At 43.9% G+C, this 24473-nt stretch overlaps 1 protein-coding gene across 1 annotated transcript; it reads right to left on the bottom strand.

Moving 5' to 3' along the window:
- Positions 1 to 560: 560 nt before the first annotated feature.
- On the bottom strand, positions 561 to 22593 carry heatr5b (HEAT repeat containing 5B). Its single transcript, XM_030770792.1, has 35 exons — positions 22420 to 22593; positions 22031 to 22242; positions 21289 to 21397; positions 21037 to 21186; positions 20262 to 20442; positions 19959 to 20116; positions 19342 to 19591; positions 17617 to 17772; positions 17267 to 17517; positions 16890 to 17001; positions 16619 to 16771; positions 16137 to 16236; positions 15802 to 15911; positions 15490 to 15653; positions 15029 to 15204; positions 14606 to 14711; positions 14141 to 14331; positions 13725 to 13884; positions 13188 to 13377; positions 12605 to 12774; positions 12244 to 12391; positions 11774 to 11953; positions 11270 to 11524; positions 10124 to 10305; positions 9829 to 9897; positions 8643 to 8822; positions 8163 to 8406; positions 7790 to 8026; positions 7517 to 7644; positions 6474 to 6618; positions 5918 to 6190; positions 5013 to 5237; positions 4550 to 4701; positions 3960 to 4173; positions 561 to 1909 (listed from the first exon to the last, which is right to left on the bottom strand). Exons 1-35 carry the CDS (start codon positions 22543 to 22545, stop codon positions 1602 to 1604), a joined length of 6165 nt encoding a protein of 2054 aa, XP_030626652.1. The 5' UTR covers positions 22546 to 22593; the 3' UTR covers positions 561 to 1601.
- Between the last annotated feature and the right edge of the window lie 1880 nt (positions 22594 to 24473).

Here is a 24473-nt window from a genome sequence, read left to right as displayed (position 1 = left end):
GCCAGCTGTCACTCAATGACGTCAGGCGCGCACGCTCCCGCCCACAAAATGAATGTACGTGTGGGTAACTGAGCTTGATGGGAAATGTAGTAGTGAGAAAAGCGGTCTACTTTCGGATACACATAGGAAGAGTAACCTAACACAAGAGGTAAGGTATTTTAAAAAATCAAAAAAAGTCTTTCAGATAAGGGGTGGTTGATGTATTCTAAGGGCAGTAAGGATACAAACAGAGAAAACAGAAATACCTACCATAAGCCTTCATTTCTTTATTGTTGTGAAATCATCTTCATTTCTACACACATTACAGAGAAATATGGATCCATAACTTATTCAGATATGAACCAGAGTACAACTTAAGGGCCCTGGTTCTAAAACAAAACTACAGTACAGTGTGCTTGATGCATTTTATGTAACATAATTGTGCAGGTGTACAATTAATATACATTCTCAGTTCTGGGTGAAAAATTATTAAAAAGAAAACACATTTACAGAAAAAATGAACATTTCCCATTACCTTTTAATGGCATTTTTTATTGATTTACTTTTTTTTTTTTAAACAAAATCCATAACTACTGCACATCTGCACAGCTCCACTTCTGCTGACGTGCAAACGTAACGACTTCCTAATTGGTCTGTTTAAAAGATCATGACTCCCAAGGTCTGTACTTCTGGACCTTGTTATTTACATAAATCTCTTATTGATGGCTTTAAAGGCAAACAATATACAGTCATTGCATGTGCTGATGGGATGATCACACGTGTGCCATGGTTCTAAATTTGTGTTGACTGTCTCTCAGTGGTGTTTCATGTACCTAGAGCATATACTATCTTAATCCCTCACTCTCTGTCTTGTCCTTAAACAAACAAGCAAACAAAAATCATAGCTGTAAACAGTGCATCATTAAAAATATCCTCTAATAGTATGGGAAAGCCTCCCTAGAGGGAGAGATTCAAGATTCAAGACCCAAGATTCAAGTGGCAGTAAAGAGACAAGAGCATGATACATTTTTAAAAAAGTGAAACTTCTCCTTGCTGCGTGTGTGTAGAACTCAGTCTTATATTAAAAACCAACAATACGATACAGAACTAGGCCCGATGGATTTCCATGCAAACATACAGACAAGCAACAGAACACACAGGTCACTGGTTCACTGTGAAATGCAGGATTTGTAGTTGGGTGTTAAAGTGAGTGTTGACGCAAGTGTGACGTGTCTTTTTTTTTTTTTTTTTCAAAGAAAAGTGCTTCATTGAGAGACTGTGTTAATTAAGGTGCAAGTTGTAAGCTTCAGAGTAATGCTAAATCAAACCATGATAAGGTTCTTTTTTTAAAAAACACCCACCATGTAAAACCAAACCCTGAACCAATGATTAAAGCGTTGATGTAAGACATTCAAACTCCATTTTAAAATTCACTGAATAATCAGTCTGGATGACCGTATTAAATGTTCAACCGTCAATATTTACAACAGCTTTTTTTCTTTGTCTCTAGTAAAAACAGTCCTTCACACTAAAGATAACACAAGGGATTTTGAAAACAAAAAAAATGGGAACATTGACCTTAAATTGACTCAGCACATCACAGAGGATAAGAAAATAATATTTTAGAAGAAGCTGGTTTTGAGTTTAATGGTGGGGGCTGCTTGCACAGTGGGCTGGGCCTGCCTTGCCGCGGCTTTGGCCTTGCTGCTCGCCTGATTGGCTCGGATGGCTGTCTCAAGGCGGGTTTTAAGCTCTGGCGCCGCCCCAATCACGGTCTTAAAGGCTGCTGGGTACAGGGGACCAATACGCATCAGGTCCTGAAGGGCAAACTCGTGTAGTCCTTTGGAGGCAGGAGAGGCTGAGGAGAAGGCATTCTCATCCAGTAGGTAGGAAATCAGAGTAGGGACCAAAAGAGCCAGTAACTGTACCCCTACACAAGTGAAAGAGAGAGAGAGAGAGAGAGAGAGAGAGCAGTTAATACTGTTTATCTAAAAAAAGGGCTAGACACTCCAGATCCAGTAAAAATAGGACGGTTCTCGCTGAGGTAACTGCTGCGCTGTAACTACATCCATACGGCCTGAGACCATAACTGAAAGCCAGTGTACTTTTATTTGGTCCAAAGACAGCTGTGGGTAAAGAGCTGCGGTTACAAAAGTCCTTTCAGAAATCAAGTGGGCCTCTCTGTGACCCTGAGAAAAGGGTGGGGTTTTAGTAAAAAAAAAAAAAAATCCTAAGAACAAACAAAACTGAAAATGTGGTGTGGCTCATGACAAAGTCAGTGTTTTGGTGGCAGGTTCCTGAAGGAGCAAAGTTCATATCCTAACCACATGGGAGTGTACTTCTATAAAGATACCTAAAGAACTTTCCACACTTAGTGAGAACCCAGTACAAAGCCAAATGATATATTCCTGGGTTCTAGAGTCTTGAAAGTAATAATTAGAAATGTGATGCAGCACATACTGTATAGTGCCTGAGAATGAACTCCCCTCTGAGCACAACAAGGGCTATGCACAAGAGATATCAAACAGCACTCCAGTCCTACGTCTGGACTGCCGGTGTATTTTCCCCTGTTCGACATTTTCCATCGTTAGCACTCATTTGTTGAAGTCATTACCTAACCCTGGAGCTCTATGTCAGAGGCTAAGAGCCTTTCTCTGTGTCTGTCTCTCACTGATTTTTAGTGTTGTCTTTTTCTCTCTGTGCTATGCCTCTTGCAAACAGCTCTGGAATAATAAGGATGAGTGACTTCACTGCTGGTGATATCATTGTTGGAGGAAGGTGCCCGTGCCAAGGTTGAGATTAGCATACATTATCTCATACATGACCAGGTGAATTTGGCCTGGTCCCAAACCACGATATATCCTAAACACCAGGAGGCAGCACAGAGTAACAACAAAGCGTCTCTCTAAAATAATGAGCTCAGAAGATATAAGATGTGTCTAGTGAGGTGGCAGTTGAGCGGAGACAACGTGTCTGGCTACTTAAAATTCAACACTGGTACAGAGATGTAATTACAGAGTAGATATGACATGCAGCTCAATGGCTCAATCTAGCCAATCAAACATTCAGCAACACTACACTAGTCTTCAGTTCCCCCCCACTGAGAGACAACCAAGCAGTCTCCCTAGACACTGACACTAATAGAAATGGGTGTGTGTGTGTGTGTGTATGCGAGATTATGAAATCGTCAGTCTGAGACATGTAATTCGAAATCTTGAAGTTTGTTTTAATGTGATCTCTCAAGAGTGTTTTTGTTTATTTAAATAAATCCCAAAAAAACAAACACAGACAACCATACCTAGTCAGCTGCTGAGTCATAACCCACAACATTTGCCAACTGGCTAAAAATAAAATAAATAAATGGGCAAAACTCTTGCCTTTCCTCTGTTGTTTTTCCCCAAGACAAAACTAATTAACACATCTTTTTAATCTGAGCATGAACTCATCAACAGCTATCAGGGAGGATTGGCAAATATAACAAAAAACTCAAAAGATCCCTCAACCCTGAGTCCCAGTTTAAGCAAACACAATACTAAAGTGCCTTGAGGGAACATCCACCCATTAACTGGCTGACTGAGGGACATTAAATTTGAAAAGAGAGAGCCAAGAGACGGTGAAAGCAAAAGAAAAGGCATTATGGGAAGGGACTGAAAGGCTAAGCAGACGACAATGGATATGCTAAAGAACAGAGCTCTGAACTGCATGTCTGCTCAGGCTCTGACATTTTATTATGACATATTTTAGCAGAAGTTATGACAGAGGTGATGTACTGAGTGCTGCTGGCAATTGACATGATCAGGGTGAGAGCTACGCAGCAAATATATACTTTATTAAATAATTACGTATGAAGGAAGTGCGCAACTAAACGAATCTACAGTGGTTGACACAAGCCATTGAGCCAGCTTTGATCGGTTAGAATGAGCAGGTAGTGGTAAGGCTGCTTTTTTATTGAGGTGGACAGATGTGCTTGGGAAACTTACGGTTCTGCTCCTCTCCCATGGCAACCAGGTTTTCCAGGACCTTGACGCCCTCTTGGACGGCTTGCAGCTCAGCGGGTGTGTTGGGCCGACTGCGCTCCACCGCTTTCAGCTTCTCCACCAGGAGTGGAGCCAGGGCGTGGATGTAGGGCGTGGAGAGGGCACGGCTGGAGTGCTGGAACACGGAGAGGAGCAGCTGATAACATCGAGCCTGCACCTGGAGGGAGAGAGAGAGAGAGAGAGAGAGAGGAGAGAGAGAGAGAGAGAGAGAGAGAGAGAGAGAGAGAGGGAGAAAGAGAAAAAGAAAGAGGAAGAGGACACATGCGCCGAGAGTAAAACCACTGACCCGAATTTCCCCATGTTGGGTACTACTCTTGAGAAACAGATCCTCTTCCTCCTCATCCAAAATTTTTCGAAGCTTTCACACAGCTGAGACAAACATAGCATCTTCAGGGGATTTCTACTTTGTTTTCTGTGTAAAAGTTAAACCGACTAAGCAATAGCCTACGAAACAGCATGAATCAAGTTTATTTCTTTGCGGAACAAGCTGACTCTGTTAGCTTCACTTAAATGAGAGAAGTGTTGTCACGCACCCAGGGGTCGCTGGAATTGAGCGCGTTCCGGAAACGATCCATGCAGCCTTTCTGCAAGGTCGTGACCCCGACTAACTCACTGCTGGCTGACAGCAGAAAGAGAGTAATGGCTGTCAGCATGCTGACCTCATCCACGTTGGGCCTGGACTCATCTGAAAGATAAAATAAAGATACAGGGTCAGAGGTTAGTCCAAAAACATACAGAACAAAAAGATTTTTCCCTGTGTTTGTGTACATCACTTTGTGTATGTATGTATGTATGTATGTTAGGGAATATGAAAGAGGTGTAACAAAATGATGTATGTGTGATTTTGTGTTAGTGTTTGGGTCTGAGAATGATAGGGTTTGGGTTGATATGTCTGCATGACTGACTGTGTATGAGTATGTGAGTGAGTGTGTATGTGTATGTGTGTGTGTGTGTCTGTGATGCTGAGTGAGAGCCAGTGAGTGTGTAATGTCTCACCGGGTTGGGAGTACTCCAGCACAGATGCCAGGCTGCTGCGGACCAGGCTGGTCCACTGGGTCTGAGTCTTCTCTACGCGGGCCAGCGGGGAGGTGATGACAGCCTTAATGCCCTGGAGAGCGGACGACACGGGCAGAGGGACCGAATTATCCGCAGTCTTCACCGCCGTCTCCCTCAGCACCCCCGTGATTAAAAACAGCACTGTGGGTAGGATAGTCATGCTTCCTGTACAGAGGGGAAATAAATACACAAACAAATAAAAGGGGAAAAAAAGGATAGCTTTTATGATGCCATTCAAAGAATAAAACAAACTTTTTCTTTTAACTTTGTTCAGGCATAAAGTTAAAAATAACCCATTACTTATGGAGATGGGAGGTGTGGTTTGGAACCAAAAACAAAAGCCTGCCGAGCTATACTGTCATTGTAATTACACTAATCCATCTTTACGTCCTTCTCAGTTTCTCTCTATGACAGAGTGACTTTTGAAAGAGAATCAGAACTCTCATGAAATGGGGAACAACAAATGCGAAACATGCTATCATATCACAGTGAAGACCTTGGCTTTGAATCTGGGGATTAGAGAGATTTGGAAACTGAAGTGAACTCCTCTGTTTTGTAAGTGTATATGACATGCTACAACATGACAAGACTATGCCTTCACTAATGACAGTTAAGGTATTGTGCATATATGTCTGTGTTATGCGCATATGAATGCAAATGTGTGTTATTTGCTCGCAGTCACACAGGAAAGCCTTACATAAGCATTGAGTGGCATGAATGTGTGTGTGTGCATAAGAGTGTGAGTGTGTGTAACGGGGTGAGAATGGGGTGAGATGGTTGGGAGATGTGTGTGTGTGTGTGTGTGTGTGTGTGTGAGACATATCCCGTTCTGTGCGCTGACACACCTGCGGGCGAACAGAGAGAGGGGAGCTCGGCGAGAATGGAGACCGTGGCAGCCACCAGGCGTGTGCTTTCCTCAGACAGAGGCTGGGGTTTGTACGGCAGGTGACTGGGTGAGTCAGTCACACGCGTGTTCAGCTGGGGGAGATGGCGAACCAGTATGAAGACCAGCAGTTCCATGGCCGCAAACACCAGGGACTTCCCAGGGAGAAGTTCCCCCGTTTCCCCTCCCTCACCGAGTGATGAAACAGACTCTTTCTCTCCACCTGCCTCTCCACCTGAACACAGCACAGACATGTTAGGACTGAACAAACACCGTGTGTCATAAGAGAACTCACAGGCCTCAGTACAGCCAAACCAATAAACACTCAAATTCCATAAACGCCAGACTACTCAATGTAAACAATGTTAGTTCATTGTCTGACACTTGGTCAAAAACTCTCTTTAATCTCTAAAGCGAATTTGACAGAAGAATGAAAAGTATGTTTTGTCTATAAATAAATCCATATCATTTATAGACTGAGTGAAGGTCGTAAGCCCATGGTAAACAATAAGACTCACTCTTGCTGTTCCTGTGTTGTGTTAGGTGCTCGTGAGCGGCATGGATGGTCTCCTGGACCACGGCTGTGACCTGGAGCTGAACACTGAGTGGGTCACGGGTCAGGAGCAGCCGGTGAAGCACGTTCAGAAGCTCCACTCCCAGGAGCTAAAGCACACACAGAACCACAGCACACAGGGAAAACAAACTGCACTTCAACATCTCACTCTTAGAAAAGACGTGTGACCACGAGTCTTTCATCTCACTCTTTCTTTTTTAATTATTTTTTATCTATTATCTTTTTATTATTATTATTAGTTATTTGTAGCCTAAATTGTATGAAAAGTCATTCCTATACTCCATCCACAGTCTGAGTCCAAACACTCATCAGCAATGTTGATTTACACGTAACAGTTCTTACAATATTCACAATTCATAATTCAACCCCTATTCAAAATATAAGAGCCATTGCCGTAGAATACCTAGATTAGCTATTTTCTGTCACAATCAGTAAATTTACATGTTTTCCTCTTTTCTAAGTATGGATATGAATACAAATTATATATTAACCGTCAACAGATCAAACTCTCCTCTCAAAAGAAACCTTTAGGGCTTAAACAGAATGATATGTTTCAAAAGAGACATAGCACAATTTCCACACAGAACCATTTTAAGACATTCTACCTCACACACAGCCTGTCAGCCAAGTCTCATAACGTAATCGCTCTGTGGGTAAGGCTTGTTTGATATAACGCTATTCATTACGTGCCGACGTGCAGTCAGCTGAATATTAGTGCTGCTGTGTGAATTTGTAACCTCTGAGAAAGACACACATTACCACATCACTCTGTCCTTCTCCAAGATTTTCTGTTCCATCAAATTCTCTGCCTGTCTGCATCTCATTTATTCTTATTTTCTTTCCAACGTGGTTCATCTCTCATCTCATCCCTTTCGAGCTATTTCTCCTTTCCCCGCTCTTGACACAAAGGTCTGCTACCGTTCACTCCCCTTTAATCCCCCCTCTCTTGCCTCCTTGCTTTTATGTCTTAATCCCTGTTTCTCTTACCTGGTCCTCAGCAATGTGTGTGCGAGCGATGGGGGACTCCAGCAGTGTACACAGTGCCTGCAGACAGGACATCACATGTTCTATGGGCTCTTCCGGCCGTGGGAAGCACAGAAACTCGATGCTAATACCTGGATAACACGTCCAAAGAGAGAAACCTCCTTAAGCTCCAGTCATTCAAGTTCCAATGTCATTTGAAGGTCATTATAGAGTCTGAAGTAGTTTTGGTCATGGTGGTCAAACATGGTGAAAGGATCTGTGTGACTGAGTCTGTACCTAAGAGGAGGTGCATTCGCTCTTTTATCAGCTCCTCTCTGGTTTTGGTGGGAGTAGGAGCTCCAGCAGGTTGAACGGACCCTTTGGGAGGACCAGACTGGGGCTCTTCTGCACCCTCACTGGCCCCAAATCCCGTACTGCTCAGCCACAGGGCCACAGCGTGCAGGATGGGGGCCCAGGAACTGCGGTAGTGAAGACGGGCTGTGTCTATTGTCTCTGGAGTGTAGAACGCGCCACCTGAACAGAGGAGAGAGAAGAGTGACCAGAGAAACAAACACATCAGTGGACCTGAGCTAAACCGTTCCATATGAGAAGCAACAAAAGACTTTTGAGTGAATCAGTCAGTATCAATGAAGACTAAAGCACGCTGTACCATCAGGAGGCAATTGACTTGCAAACTCGGCAGGTAAGGTGAGGAGAGCGTAGTCTCTGAGCGCGGCAAGCCACAGACGGCTAAGAGAGGGCAACTCGGGCTGCACCAGCGTGATCAGGCTGTCAGGAGGGAGAATGTCTGCGTCGTCTCCAACATCTTCATCCTCATCATCCTCACCACCCCGCAAAGGACGAGCTGGCTTTGTCTCTGCCTCCTTTTTTATCTTCATAGCCACTACAAAGACCTGAGAGAGAAAGAGAGACAGAAAGAGAAAGATATTGAAAGTATGGTCACATTACAGGATGCATACGCAGGAAGAAGAAAAAAAAAACAGGAGGGGGGGGGGGGGGGGGGGGGGGGCATGTGTTGTATTGTCAGTTATGTTTCAGTTACGACAGAACACTCTTGTTATGAAACACATTACACTTATGACTATGCTGCTGCTACGTTACAGCCCCATCTCATCCTCTGGTTCCTCACCTCTGCCCAAGCCTTCAGCACTGCCAGTTTCTCCATGGTTGTGGCGCTCTCGCTGTACAGCTGACTGGACGAGCCCTTCCCTGCCTGAACCTTATCCAGAGAGGACACCAGCAGATTGTGGACGCGTCGCAGGTCATTGAGGTCACTGACCACGCCACTGCCTATCCAGGCACTGCATACCTGAACGCACGGCGGAAGAAAAAAAAAAAGAGAGAACAAAAACAAGAGAATGATACACATTCACAACACAAACACAGCACTCTCACAAGTTTGTTATCTGGACCGAACGAGAAAGGACGAGAGGGAAAGGATCCATAATGTTTCTGTGATCAAACTGATCATAATCAACTCAGGTTCGGTCAGGGTCGGAGACCAAACATATTTCAGGCTGACTGATGTCCTAAACAGTCGGTGACAGACTTTAATTCTCTGTCTACGCAGAGCTGGATGGGCAGAAGGTTCTGAGTTCAGGATTTATCTGTGATGTAAATCATATGCAGTGGGCTGTCAAGAGAGCTGAATAAAAAGCCATTGCGCTGCAAAGGGACAAGGCTCAAGGACTTCCAGTGGGAACTCCTCCAACAGCAAAGTCCTCATAGCACCAACATAAATCTAACTAACCCAAGGCCAAGCACCACTAGAGACAGCAGTGAGCATTCACTCAGTCAGAGGACTTAAAGATGTCTTCACTTTGACAGAGGAACAAAGCTGACCAAAAAAAAAAAAAAAAAACCTTACAGAGATGACCTGGGTGGTATTTGCTTTGCTATACATCTACCAACAGAGGATGTAGGAGAGGACAACAGAGAAATAGACAGAGAGTGCTGAGGTGGGAGATGCTTTTTAATAGTGTTACTGTCAGAGTGTTTGCTGCCTGGAGCTGCTTGTTCAGCCTTGGTGTAAATCAGGAAGCATTTCTGAAGCATGCTTTTTTTTTTTCTTTTTTTTTTTATTTCATTGCCTCAACACTGCTTCGCCTCCACAGGGAGAATACTAAGAGCCTTACAGACAGGTCTGCTCTTAGTACATGACTCATATTGACTGCAGGCTTCAGATACTGAAAAGAAAACAGTGGAAGATGATGGAAGAGAACTAGATCTGTGAGGAATATGTACTGTATCTTTACTCTGCATCTTGGGTTTATAGCAAAGTGTTAATTACTTAAAGATCACGAAGCCTGGTTTACCTGACAAGCCTTGGCCGTGATATCAGAGGGTGTGTCTGGGGAAAACGCTGGACGCAGTGCTGCGCCGACCTGCAGAGGACAACCAGTACATTTATATACATGGGACAATGGAGGAGTGTGTAAGTGTGTGCATGGAGAGGAAAAAAAAAAAAAAAACAACAAAAAAACTAATGTTGTCATAGAGAGATACATTATCAGATTAAGATCTGATACTACAGCAGGCAAACGAAGGTCTGAAGAAAATGAGCAGTTTGGTTAAATACTTAAACGTGGTGGTGCCTGCGATTGAACTCACGTTGGCTTGGTACTGCTCCAGGATCACATGACCTGGAAACTCAGGTTCGGGAACGGAGGCAAACTTCTTAATGATGTCCTCCAGGGCCTGCAGGCCGGCCATACGCAGCTGGTTACTGTGATCAGTGGCCGCCATAAAGGCCATGCGGATGAGGTCAGATAAATGTAACACCAGGAAATCACCTAAAAGCCAACCAAAGCGCTCATTAGACAAACTACCGTCGAACTGCAACTCTGACGCATTCACCAAGAAACGTGGATACCAAATTTATTGATCAAAATTATGCACTAAACAGTGAGTGAGAGCAATAGTGAGTTATACAATTAAATTAAATGGTGAAATGTATGGGACATGGATCTTGTTATATAAAACAAAATGAACTAGGAGTAATGCAACTGTGGTAAATGCACAGAAGTGCTTTATTTCAGTGCAAACAACCCAGAAAGAAAGAAAAACTGTCATTGGGTGATTGAGATTACTTCTCTTAAAACAGAATGAAGATTCTGTGTTCCCTTCCTAGCAAACATTACTCATTTTTTTGGGTTACTGGAAGCCCTGTGTTTCTGTGGGGAGATGTGTGGTTCTGGTTTAAAGCCCTGTGTTACTATGGGGAGATGTGTGGTTCTGGTTTAAAGCCCTGTGTTACTATGGGGAGATGTGTGGTTCTGGTTTAAAGCCCTGTGTCACTATGGGGAGATGTGTGGTTCTGATTTAAAGCCCTGTGTTACTATGGGGAGATGTGTGGTTCTGGGTTCATAGTCCTTGTTGCTGAATGGTACTGGTCTGAACAGAGATGCTTACATAAACATTGTGCTCTTCTCACTGCCAGGCTCAATCACTGCCTCTTTGCTTACTCATGCATAGCCACAACAGCTCAGCTTACATAAAATGCAGGAAAAACCAAACCTTTATTTAAGCAGAATTCTTCTAAACTTCCAAAGGCTAATGTACACCACACAGAGTCCTCTTAAAGTGTTTAACTGTGAAAACTCATTTGAAGTATCAGATTTCAAATTGTGACAGAGATCTGTCATTTAATTGAATGCAAATGCGTCAGGGACTGTTTGTATTGCAGGAATTGATTGAATCGATTCGATTCTCTCACGCAAGCTGGATGCTTTGGGAGGGCAGAGTTCATGAGATTACCTTTAGGGTTTTTGGCTTTGGCGGATCGGGCTGCGGCGAGGTCAAAGTGTGCCTTATCCACGTTCGCGCAGAGATGAATGATGCGACACAGGCAGTCGGCGGCAAACACGCGAGTGACCCAGCGCGGAGCGACGGACGGTTTGGATTTATCATCCTCGCCCAGGGACGTGAACATGATGTCATCATCCATCTCGTCTTTCTTCTCCGAATCTTCCTCTTCCTTCCCAACGTCAAATGCCACAGCAGCTCCAACCTCTGTTAAAAAAAAAAAAAACAAGAAAACCCCGGACTGTTCAAAATCCACTCCACCACCTTAGAATCAATCAAAGCCACCCATATATATACTCAGACATTACACTTTTAAAATGGGAAAATTTGCTGAGACTTCACTTTGTCTTTCTGTTCAATTACAAAAGATTACAGCATTCTGAAATGGACAAAAAAAAAATGCATGAATGCTTTCCTGCTGAAGCAGAAACAGTTTGTCATAGTAGCGGTGGTTACCTGTGCTAGCTGCCAGAACATCTTTGCAAAGTCTGAGCCAATGGGGCAATTTCTCCACCGCCAGAGAGGACAGCATGTGGCCCAATGTGTCATGGATGTCTGAGCACAGTTTCCTGTCTGTCTCGCGGTCCAGCATGCCAAACAACACCCCCTCCAGGCCCGTCTCCGTAATGTTCAGATCTGTGCCAAAGTGACACCGCACACTCAGACATTATGTCACTGTGCTGCATATCAAAGGCTGATTTCATTTACAATGCAAAAACACAGACATTCACAAACACTAGAGCAAACGGCCACACCTCTTCACCACACCCACTGCCGCCAGCGTTTGCTCAACGCAGGTTATCGAAACAACCCATTTAAATATGAAACAGTGTGAGTAACGCTGTGATGTGAATAATGAAGAAATGAAAATGTCTTTAGTGGCAGCAGAGACACTGTAGGAGTTGTTGTAGTAACGCGTTACATACTGATGGTGGCGCTGTCCTTGCTATCTCCAGCCTTCTTGGCCAGACTCATGGCGTACTCACACACCTCAGATGCTTCTCTTTGAGCCAGCTGCCTCAGACATGCCACTGCAGCACGCCGCAGCAGCAAGTGTGAGCTACACAAGTGTACCTAAACAACACACACCCCAACATAAACACCATTACCCTCAGTTACCCTCAGTCACCGGTACACAGGACACACATACAGCCTCATAGACACAACAGTCCTACAACACTAACATACAAAGCTCTGATTTATGTATATAGGTACACTGGAATAGTCCTGACCAAACACTCTTAGATTCCTAAAGCAGAAGGAGAGATCAGACTGTAGCTCTCTTACGCAGAGGCAGGGCACCAGGCTGGAGAGGTTGACGTGTCGTGGGGCGAACATGTGAAGCTGCTGGAGACAGGACACAGCCGCTGCCTGCACCAGAGAGTCGGAGTGGTCCTGCATGATGGCGCAGCCCACCAGACACGACGAGCGGATGGTAGAGATGGTGGCACCGTTACCTGGAAACGTGACAGAGAGAGACGAACGTGACAGAGAGAGACAAGTGAGAGGTCAAGCAAGATCAAATCAAATCAAATCAAAGGAGAGGGGCTAATGAAGGTGGATGTCACAACCGCAATCATATCAGCTGGGGAGGGCAGAGATGTGTCGTCACCTTGTGAAATTCCTCGCATGTTTCCTCATCTTACTTTGATAAATGTACATTTTCCTTCATGGACACAGAGTCTGAGATCTTCCATGAATATTAAAGGTAATAACTTATTAGCACCATCTAGTGGTGTATCAGGCAAAAGTAAAATGAACAAGGAGCATTGCAAACCATAGCAAAATCACTCTTGCAGTCTACCTTATTCCAATACTCCTAAACTCAAAGAAGCCCATCAGTAACACTGATTTTCACTCTGACAGGTACCTTGCAATTCAGGGCCCACGGTGGTGATGAGTGCACCCAGACAGCGACCCAGGCACTGGTGAACCTCCGTGTGAGAGGGAGGTACGGTGAGGAGTAGTGTGAGAACCAAGGAGAGGGTTGGCTCCACGTAACCGCGATACATGGGCCCGCTGGAGTCCACTATCAGAGCCAGGGAGTGCAGGGCCCACGTCTGAAAAAACACACACACACACACACACACACACATACACACATACACACACACACACACACACACACACACACACACACACACACACACACACACAGAGTGTCAAAAAAAAATAGACCTGCTGAACATCTGCACAAAGACCAGGTCTAAGCATAACGCATATTAAAAAGCTAAACGAAAAGATGTGGGCAGAGAACTGAAAATAGTTTCAGAATATCTTTAACCATAAAGGTAACGGTTACCGTGACAACAGCCTTACTCAGAAGGGAACTATGGGCAGAGACATAAAGAGGTGTATTTAGTATATGAGTTGAGAGGAGCCAGTATTGCAATGTTTGGGCACTCACCTGGACCTCATGAGATGTACCATCTTGGGCCAAAGCCAGCAGGATGCTGACACTGGTCTTCAGGTGCTGACCCGATCCGATACCACCCACATAACGGTGCAGACAACCCAGAGCCAGGGAATGGCCAGTCCTGGAAACCACATCACGAGCTGACTTCAACCTGCAAGCACAGGAAAGAGGAACAAACATTAAAAACCAAAAAATAGAAAACAGCAGATCAGAACAGCAAAAGAACAGCAATAACCGGATAATCATGACACGCAAATGCTTTCTTTTTCTTTACGCTTTCATCTTTTTCATTTTGAAAACATTTGACATTTTTCCATTTTAACAGAATAACGCACAAGGCCACAGATACGGAGTAACAGAGAGATTTCATGAATTATTGAAGACAGAGTCACGTATCAAGCCCATACTTGTCAAAACTGTACTGAGCCATCCTAGCGATGAAGGTGGCTTCTCCCACCACCTGGGCCATCCTTCCCAGGGCTTCCCCAGCAGCGCAGCGCAGGATGGGGTTAGGGTTATCCAACGCCCCCATCACCAGAGCCAGGGCCGACTTCCGAACCTCCTCAGGACCAAGGGTGCTCTTATTCTCCGCCAGACCCTACACACAACACAGAGAGAAACTTCACCTCAGGAAACGAACCCTTAGCAAACAACGCCTGACAAGTCCAGGCCCCAGAACTTATTCAATAAATATAAAGACAAATAAAGTCATATGAATTTATTCCACACAGCTCAAAATGATAATTAAACAGTATTTAAACCATTAATGTAGTATTTTATTTTATGGATACATATGTGGATACCACCTCAACTCAGCCTTACAGTATCCCTGTGGAGAGGGTTAATATTTTATTTAAAGTTTGAGTGCTAACCTTCAGGGCACTTAGCACTGCAGTGAAGATGTTGAGCTGTACTGCCTGCTGACGTACTCCTTTAGCCTGTTTGATACACTCAGCAAAATGGTCCAGCATCTGCAGTCTGGGAGAAGCAAGGAAATTTAATTCTTACACAGGAATCAAGACCATCCCACACATCAACAGAGCGGTCTAAAAATATTAACAAGTGTCAGAGAGAGATAGAATGATTCAGAATAATCACATTACGCACAGGGTTTTTTATCCATCCTAAACACACCAACACCGTAATCAGACTGCAGCAATGCTACAACGTGGGTGCAAAATCTAAATTTAAAAGCGACTATCAGGTAAACATTTTTTTTTTTTTTTTGGAAATGACGAACTCCACTTCCACGTTCGTGTGGGGGCGACACGGCGGGGGAGCGATCGGGCTCTTGCCTGTGTTTGAAGGACACGTGTGGGAAGACCACGCCGAAGAGAGCGACGGAGGCGTCGATGACCGACACCCCCAGAGGGAGGGGTCCGGGGATGGCCTCCCCCACAGGCACACGCAGGTATATGGAGGACGGATCGTGCTCCAGAGCCCCACTGCCTGAGGCACTGTTAGGCTGAAGCTACACAGAGATAAGAACACGGACACATAAAAACTCAGAACCTGGACATTACTGGACTAGCCTGACTCTTACTAGTTATAACTACTCACACAAACAATAACTGGCATAACTAGCCTTAAGTGCATGTGGCAAGTAAAAATCTTATTAACAGACGTAAAGGGTAACCCCAGACCTGAACTACAGTGTTAATATAATTTTGTCATTCTTGAGTGAAACAAAAAAGGACATGCTTCTCCATTTATCTCTTGTATCTAGACCCTGTAAAAGTCCCTCTCATTACGTCACCTGGTCCTCTATGGACTTGTGGTCGGTCTCTTGGAGCCAGGAGCCCATAAGCACGCTGTCGTCATAGTGACAGAGCGAGCGGAGGAGAGAGGTGGTGGTGTTGGCAGAGTTGTCTGTCAGTGTGAACTCTGCCACCAGTTCCCTCAGCAAAGCATTGAAACTGCCTGTGAGACAGAGAGAGAAAAGACAAAAAGAAGGAAGAATATATAATTAACATTCAAATAACACTTTACTGAACAGCGTATAGGATGATTGACAAGCTTTTGGCATTTAGCCCACACAGCTCTATTTGAAGGGGTTTTTTTTTCGTACCTTCATATGTCTTGGGCGGTAGGAGTGCCAGGATGTCATAGAGTCGCAGTCTAACCATGGCAGCACTGGCCTTCAAATGAGCTCCATGCACCTTAATGACCGCAGGCACACTGAAAACCACACAACCAGCACAACCTTACAATAACATACAGATAAACTTCAAAATGACATTCATCCTGCTATTCATGCAGGTCAACTGGACAAAACTATTGCATGTATTCCACATAAACATTTTTATGATTTGTTTAACGTCTGATATGACTTCACAAAAAGAGAAAAAAGACAATTAAGAGAGAAGTTGTTGAGAAGCACATTGTGAGTCAGGTCACACTCACTGGGACATCATGGTCATGGCACATTCAATGGGAGTCATTAATCGGCGAATCACATCCTCTGTCAGTAACTCAGGGCAGTGGGCAACAAAGCTCCGCATGGCTGGAGGAGAGACAGAGACAGAGAGAGAGAGAGAGAGAGAGAGAGAGTGGGAGAGTGAGTGAGTGAGTGAGAGAGAGAGAGAGAGAGTGAGAGAGAGAGAGAGACTTACTCAGCTGAGTACACAACTTTACATCCACACTAACGGGTAGTGTGAACTTTACACTCATACTAATGGGCATCATATAGAGATTCAGGTCTTCATCTGTAAGACTGTGAGTTCTTTTCAATTTCAAAAAATTATCAAATCTTTAAAAAAAAACACGAGAGTTCAGTGTTACTAGCTAAAAGATAATTATTGTACCTATTTATCACAGTTATTTCATTAAGGGGACACAAGATAAAACAGTTAATAGGCTTTTAAGGTGTGTGTGTGTGTGTTTACCACAGAGCGCTCCTGCCCGTCCTTCCAGGGTGACCTGCCACGTAAAGGAATCTCCGCGGGCTTTTTCCGCTTCCAGCTCTTTCTGTGAGCGAGGGAAGACATTCCGCCACAGCAGCAGCATCTTGGGAAGGTGGTAGCGTACCAGAGACGGACCTGAGGAGGAGGACGGGAGACGATGACGGTAACGGCCGTGCTGAAGATTTAAGCTGATTTTAAGGCTAGAAGTGCAGGCAGGGGCCAGCGACAGGGGCAGGGACAGCGACAGACTCACCTAAGGCCATGAGTGCTCCCAATAGGAGCCAGCCGGCCTGAGTGCGCTGGAGAGACAGCCTGCTGTTCTGGGCTGCAGAGCGCAACAGATCTTCTGCTATACTCACCACCATCTACAACCCCCAAAACAAACCACACAGGATTCAGTAAAAAAAAAAATGACACCTGGTCACAATGCTGATTCAAAGAAACTGATTCAAGACCTGTTAAGCCGCATCTTTGATTCTGACTATAATGACTCCGTAACGTTTACGATTTGTTGACTTCGCACTGGTACATATCGGTATATGCATATCGGCATCAGATTTCATATTCGTACATATTCTCTGAGTACCACTCCATAACGACTCCCTTAAGAATATTCCAGAAGGCACCCACCTTGCCCTTAGAATGAGGGATGCCCAGGGGGCACTGATGTACCCCTCCCAGGAGGGCAGCCATGGCAAAGCTGTACCCGCTCACGGCCTCAGGTGAGCTCTTCAGGTTATTGATGCGCTCTGCGCATCGCTCCAGCAACGGGGTCAGCTGATAGGGCAGCGCCACGGCAACGCACCGCAGGCACCATGCGGCCGCCAGCCGAGCGGCCATGCTGGGGTGCAGGAGGACCGAGGTGACCGTTTCCAAAAGGCCTGAGGTCCAGAACAAAAATGACGGTCGATGACATTTACCCCCCCCCTCTCTCTCTCTCTCGTTTTGCATTTGTGTTAGCGCGTGAGCGCGTCACCTACCGATAGAAGGTTCCTGAATGAGCGGAGAGGCCGTAGCGTTCAGACTCTGGACCAGACTGCCCAGTTCTTTGAGGGCGCACACCATCACGTGCTGACTGGCTGACACGTCCGCTGCGCCCCCTTTGTTTTCTCCGCTGGTGTCGTTCACCACTGCCTCTGTAACCACGGCGATAAGCCACGAGGGACAGAAAAGGCGAGGTGAGGGGAGCAGAATTTTGAGCGTATCCTGTTCAGCAGATCTCAGTCTACCTTCACTGGTTTAACTCACAAAAATGAAGTCCACGTAAGCCGTACACTTCAAATACAATGATATCAAATAATCTGATAAAACATACGAAATATTAATAATATTCAAGTAATTCGTACATTTTTTTTTATGTACTCAAAGAACATAACCAGAGACAGTTTGTATGCTGATAGGCTGAATCCAAGTAATATTAAAATGTAAATGTCTTAGCCTCTGTAGGGTTTAGTTTATTTTGTTTAATACTTGGGCAAAGTAGGAATGATTCAATACGATGAACTGTCTCTGTTTATGGTGCTTGAACAGAAGACGGCAGCTCCAGTGCCAAAGAGTCAAACAAACCAGTCCAATCATCTACTAAACTCAAATATCCATGATACCAAATGTCCATGATACCAAAAAACCATAAAATTCTGTTGACTCAGTGGCGAAATCAGAACTGGAGCTGCTGTCTTGTGGTCCAATCAGCAGGCATGCCATCACCTATGTAGAGAGGCCTGGAGATGTGTCTGTTCCAGGTTTGACCCCAAACATGGATCATGGCAAAAAGCACTCTGGCCTGGCGCTCTGCGGTATGGGCTCTGACAGTTTTCTACATGGAGCCTAAAATGGTCCTGCAATGACTATGTATGCAGTGTCTGTGTTTGTCCATGAGAATATAATGCATTTGTTTTTCAGCTCACTTAATTAGCTATATTACTCCCATTTGGCATTTTCAAACCATCAGAGCCTCGCTGGAAAGCCTGTACATATAAGAGAAATTCTCTTGGTTTTTTGATTGAGAGCATACAAGATTCAAAGCAAATCACAGAGTAAGGATCTTAAAAGAAAAGGGCTAAAAATAGAAAAAAGAAAAGAAAATCAAATCAAATAAGAAAAAAAAACAAACAAAAACATGTGTGAAGTGACAGAGAGGCTGCTTTTACCAGCAGACTGGATATGGGTCTAGAGAAGTGGCCTTATGGTTATTGGACTCGCTGAAAAAGCCATACACCAGCCATTCCATTGTTTAATGATTAGAAAAGCCATCCCCTCAAGCTTAAAAAAGTGTAAAAAAAAAAAAGGTGTGTTGTCTATTAATTAAAATAAAGTAAGGATGTCTGTTGAAATGTAGGCATACAGCGGCATTGCAAATGATATTCGGCTAAATTATGTTTGTGAAGATATTGCTGGATATTAATCTCAGTACTGTGGTCTTCTGATCATTCCACTGAAGGGTCAAAAAGGGTATGTGACAGCCCAGCGTGAGCCATGGAGAGAAAAGCGTGAGTAACATAAAAAAAAAAGAAAAATGTTAATAAAAGCATGTCGAAATAAGACAAAAAAAAGCAAGCGAAGCAAACCCACTTCAACCAAAACGAGTATTAAAAAGCCCAACACAAAACAAACAAACAAACAAACAAACAAACAAACAAAAAGGGATGAGTACTTACTCTGTAATGCTCTGAATCTGGAAATTTCCCCCCCATCTACCTCCTTACCCACAGCCCTCATCTGCTTGCTGATGGCCTGGCAGATTTCTTTGGCGGCTGCGATCTGGGCTTTCTCCCCGAGGAGGCCGCCCAGCGTGGCGCGCAGAGCGAAGGAGACGCAGCGGCGGGAGTACACCGCCTCCACATGGGTCTGCGTGGCCCTGGGATGAGCGACCAGCTCCAGGACGTGAGAGAGGAACGTGGCAAAGTTTCTCTCCAGCCACTGGCCCCCCAGCGTGGTCACAAACACCACGTAGGCCTGGGGCAAAAGAGACACGCGCCACGATGAACTGTCAAACACTGCACTGCAGGGATCGGACTGATGTGTCCATTAAAAATGACTAGTTGAAAGTAGTTGGAAAAAAAAGCTCGCAAGAGATAGGATTTGAGAACTTATTTAACTGTTCCTTTACCCGACTGTTTGGAAAAAGAAAGACAAAAAGCTAAATTTCTGAATGATAACCCGTATGTAAATTGTAAATATGTTTTGCTTTTACATTTTCAATGTGAGGTAAGCAACAATGTACAAAACCCACTGCGAAAACTATAACTGTGTCATTTGGCGTCAAATGAAATCTCAGAATGAGCAGTGGATGAGGACGCAATGCTTAAAACGGTGAACTTACCTGTGTCACGCCCACCCGCACCTCCCTGCTGACCGAAACTCCTCCTTTGAGCATTTCTCCTCCACTCTTCAGGAATCCAGACCCTCCTCGCAGGAACCCAGTGGCCATCAGCTCCAGGACCTCCTCCAGCGTGGCCCGCTTCACGTTCTGACGCATTACTGAATGCAGTCAAGCAGATATCAGAGCCAAACAGTTCCACATGCTGGGCATCTCCTGATCTGGCTAACGTTATCGCAATTACCGTCAATTAGGAAAGAATTTAGAATCAATTCTCCTGTAATTAGAACGCAAACGATGAGAAACAGCACTCACCAGCAGCCTGTTTAGGCATCAGTGCCGTAGCCATCACTGTACCCAGCAGTTTAGACACCGCCACACGCACACCGTAGTTAGAACCTTCTAGAGCTTTAAAACACAGGGTGGCTACATTCTCCAGTTCTGTAGTCCACATGAACACAGCCTCGTTCTGTAGCTCCAGCAAACACTGTATAGCCAGAGACAGCAATGACACACCATGTCTGGCAATACTGACACCTACTGTGCACTGTCTTACTGTATGACAGAGAGGGTTGAAAATGACGCTGCAGTTTTAAAAAGGTGCATCGTTTCAGTGACTGAGTAAGCTTTGGGTTGTAACATGAGCAGCTCTTGAGTAATTGTGTAATATCTCTGCCATCTTGCCTGTGTCTTGTGAAATGTCAGCGGATAAGATGTCAGTATCTTCTTTTCATCTGCCTTACTCTCGCTAAGATCTAACGATATGTGACCATTTGTCTTTTCTGAGCCAGACAGAAACTTACAAAAAATATACTTCATCGGCATTTAAAGCAAAATACATCTAAATAAACATTCTAAACTCTCGACTAAAACACACTGAAACTAGAGGCTCAGTGGACAAGCTGAACCAGCTGTAATGAACCTGGCCTGAACTGACTATATTCAGACACATGGATCCCCAGGGTTGGAGATGGGAAACTAGGGTAACATAAAAAGTCAAACAGAAATAAACAGTCTTGTTGGAATGAAGTTATCCTACATTAGCATTGTGAATAAAAGGTATGTACTAACTCTGACTGACCTTAGCTACTGCGCATCGTACAGCCATGGATCTGTCTGTCAGCAGGGAGCGAGCATTTTTGTAGATGTCCCTGTGGCAGGAGGCTGCGGCCGCACCCAGTCCGCTTAGCACCTTCTGCAGGCTTAAGAGGATCTCGCTCCGCGCTTGAGACTGGGGAAAGGTGGGTAGCAGAGATAAACAGGGAAGAAATTTACTTTAAACGTCGAGTCGGGCGGAAAAAAAAAAAGAACTTTTAAGAGAAAGTCACTCTACCTCTGCACTCTTTAGCGCTTTTAGCAGGTTGTTAATGGTTTCTGGAAAAGAGCTGCCCAGCATTCGACCCATCCTCTCATAGAAAGCACCGACGCAAGCAACGGCCGCACTGCCAAAAGAAGGAGGCATTAGATAGAAAACAAAAACAAATGACTCAGTCTTAGACTCACTGAGAACAACTATACCAGGACTGAAAGCGCATACTTAAACATGTCTCTCTGGGAGCCAGTAGCAGATTTGCAAAGCTTACATGCTGATAATATAACTATATTCCTGAATAAAGAGCCTACGCATACTCCTGTTTGAATAATAACTCATTATTTACACATACAGTAAACTTCACATGGACTAAGGTCAAGACATTCTTATCTGTTATAACGGCAAAGGCTGATAACAGACAAAGTACACTCTAGCGTACCATGGCCAGATGTGCTAATTAAGTCTGGCCATGTTGTGTTAGCTTAATGGATGTTAAACCCTGGGCACTATCCTCCATAAACATCATCAGCAAGTGCCCTGATCCGCTTCACCATAACCCATAACCCCATAATCCGACTTTCACCAGAATCTCTTCTAATGCACTATGTCATCACTTGAAATATGTCCTGATGTGAGAGTAACCACCAGAGAAATCTCGTTCATTAAAGGCTCACAGCAACAAATGCATCTCATAAAGCACAAATAATTTAACAATTATATTAATAATCAGAAGGAACAGCCCTGATTGTGGTTCAGGACTCACAGTTTGGTTGGCAGATAAGCTGGAGTGTCATCTTTGCTCTTGATGATGTCATTGCACTTGTCAAGGGTTTGGAAGACTGTAAAAGTGTCACCTATGCTATAAAGAGTAGCTAGGTTCTTTGCCAGCAGTTTCCGTGTTGGGGGTCCAGGTGCACTGCTGATCAAACCCGTCAATTGCTCCACCAGTTTCTTCTGTTTTTCTTTCACATCAGTCTACAAATAAACATATGCCAAAAATATGATGATTAAATGACGGCGCCCGGATGCTCTGCGATTACATTTGTTTTGAAAATGCTTTGAGAATTGACCTTTGATGTCATACAACAAGCTGTTGATTACAGACGCCTACAGAATGAAATTCCGTGGCAGCACGTTCTGACCGTGACTTACCTTGTTAGCAGCTATTAGAACTTTGTCAAGAAAGCGAAGCCATTCAAATATAAAGACGGGCCGTTTGGCCTCTGTGATCTGGGCCAAGGCATCCTCATTGAGCTGCAGGCTGTGGGCTAGCTCCATTAGCAGACACCAGACTTGGCCAACAGGATTCCTCCACGAAGCAGGGTATCCAAGAGGCTATTAAGACCACTGAAACGGTGGAAAACTAACGTTGCTTAATTGAATTTATCACTGCACTTCGACAGGTTTTATCTCAGCATGAAGATGACCCAGTGACAGGAACTAACGAGAAGTCTGAAAAGGCATTCCTAGCCAACTTACCCAGGGCTGGAATCAGGGATACAACAAGTAGCCAGTCAGTGATCTGACATTATACGCACTACTTGACAGTTTTACGAGTGGAAAGTTCTGTTAAGACAATAACGAACGATTCATTCGTTTGCGTAATCTGAATTTTATGGCTGCATTCATTCAAGCATCCTTGGTTGTCTAGCTGTGGTAAGCTAATGAGCTCAACAATGAGCTATGAAGGTGAATAAAAACTGAATCGATAACGCAGCTAGCTACAATTTGTGGTCACAGTAGTCTGTCCGATAGACATCGAATGGCCTTAGGTACATAACCTCTTCAGATTTACATTCTTACTCAATAAGTTCAAAACAAATCGGCAGAATTAAAAGGAGGAAAGACCTCTTCCTTACCTGGATGTCGTATTATTGCTTACGTGCTACGTATGAGTGGCGATTCATAGATATGTGAAGTCAACTACAGTTCGTTCTGTTTTCCAAAATGGCAACCAAATCGGAACATATTTCAAAATAAAATACGCGTCTGAGTAAATAATGCATTGAGCCTTCTCTACAACTGTTTACTATAATGCATCATTCCTCACTCCAGTACCACGCAGTACCCAATAGCCATACCGGATTAAAGTAAAAGTAACCCACAATAAAAGTAACCCACAAGAAAACTACTCAAGGAGAAATTTAAAGTGTCTGATATTTCATGTAAGCACTTCCTAAATATCAAAAGTACATGTAAATTATATAAATAATGGAAGGTGGTGGGGCCTTTTCTTGTTTTATATGTTTATATATGGTAAAAAAAAAAAAGAAAAGGCACAGTGACTCTTACTTACAGATGTAAAAAAATCAAGTCTGCCATCTTTGAAAAAAAAAAAGAATCAAGTCTGCCAAAAAAAGGACAAATGCTGGCCATTGACTTTTTTCCTTTTATACTCAGGTGACTTAACACGAACATTTAAGGTCCCATTACATTCACTGACATATAACTACAACTTTGCACACTATGTCAGCTAATATAATCATCTAAATAAGGTAGTGATACTGAGCTGCGCTGAAATGAAGCTGGGGCATACTCATACCACCCATGCAACATGAGCCAGCAATAACCATGGTAACCTTGAGTATGCTAATCTAGTTTATGGAAGGAAGCAATTTAGCAGAATGATTCACTGGGTGAAGCACTGTGCATAAGTGTCTGGGAAATGTATTGGGGCAAAAGCAGCCATTTGTTTTGAAAACAAAGTGGAGGTGACAGAAACATTTCTACCTAAGTAAAGTTTAAACATTCACAGTGCACATAAGTACAATAATGAAGTATTTCTACCTATACACCACTGATACCATGTTAAAATTACTCTAATTCTGTGGCAGACATCCCTCAATGCGCTGTTTGGCTTTCAATATGATATCGTTATAACTGTTACATGCCTATTCCTAAGCAATCGGTAAAGCTGTTCTGACAACAAAAATAACAAATTTTTACATGTTCAACTTTCTGCAATATACATCTCATGCAATTTCTTTATCTCATTACAGTTTGTAGGCTATTTTAGATAGTGACATACTAAAATGAGCAAAATGTGGGAATAATTTTTGCATTCCTTGAGGCTTATGAAGTAAGAATGGCTACAGTCCCAGTAGCATTGGCAATATATCACAAATACAAACTAAAGCCATACCATGTATACTGCTGTCTGTGAAATGATGTGCATTGCAGTATTGATTAGCTTCTCCTCACACTAA

The sequence above is a fragment of the Chanos chanos genome, chromosome 4 (genome assembly GCF_902362185.1).
Source record: "Chanos chanos chromosome 4, fChaCha1.1, whole genome shotgun sequence".
Lineage (NCBI taxonomy): Eukaryota > Metazoa > Chordata > Actinopteri > Gonorynchiformes > Chanidae > Chanos > Chanos chanos.
The sequence above is the reverse complement of the archived record's forward strand: the minus strand, read 5'-3'. Positions and strand labels throughout refer to the sequence as shown.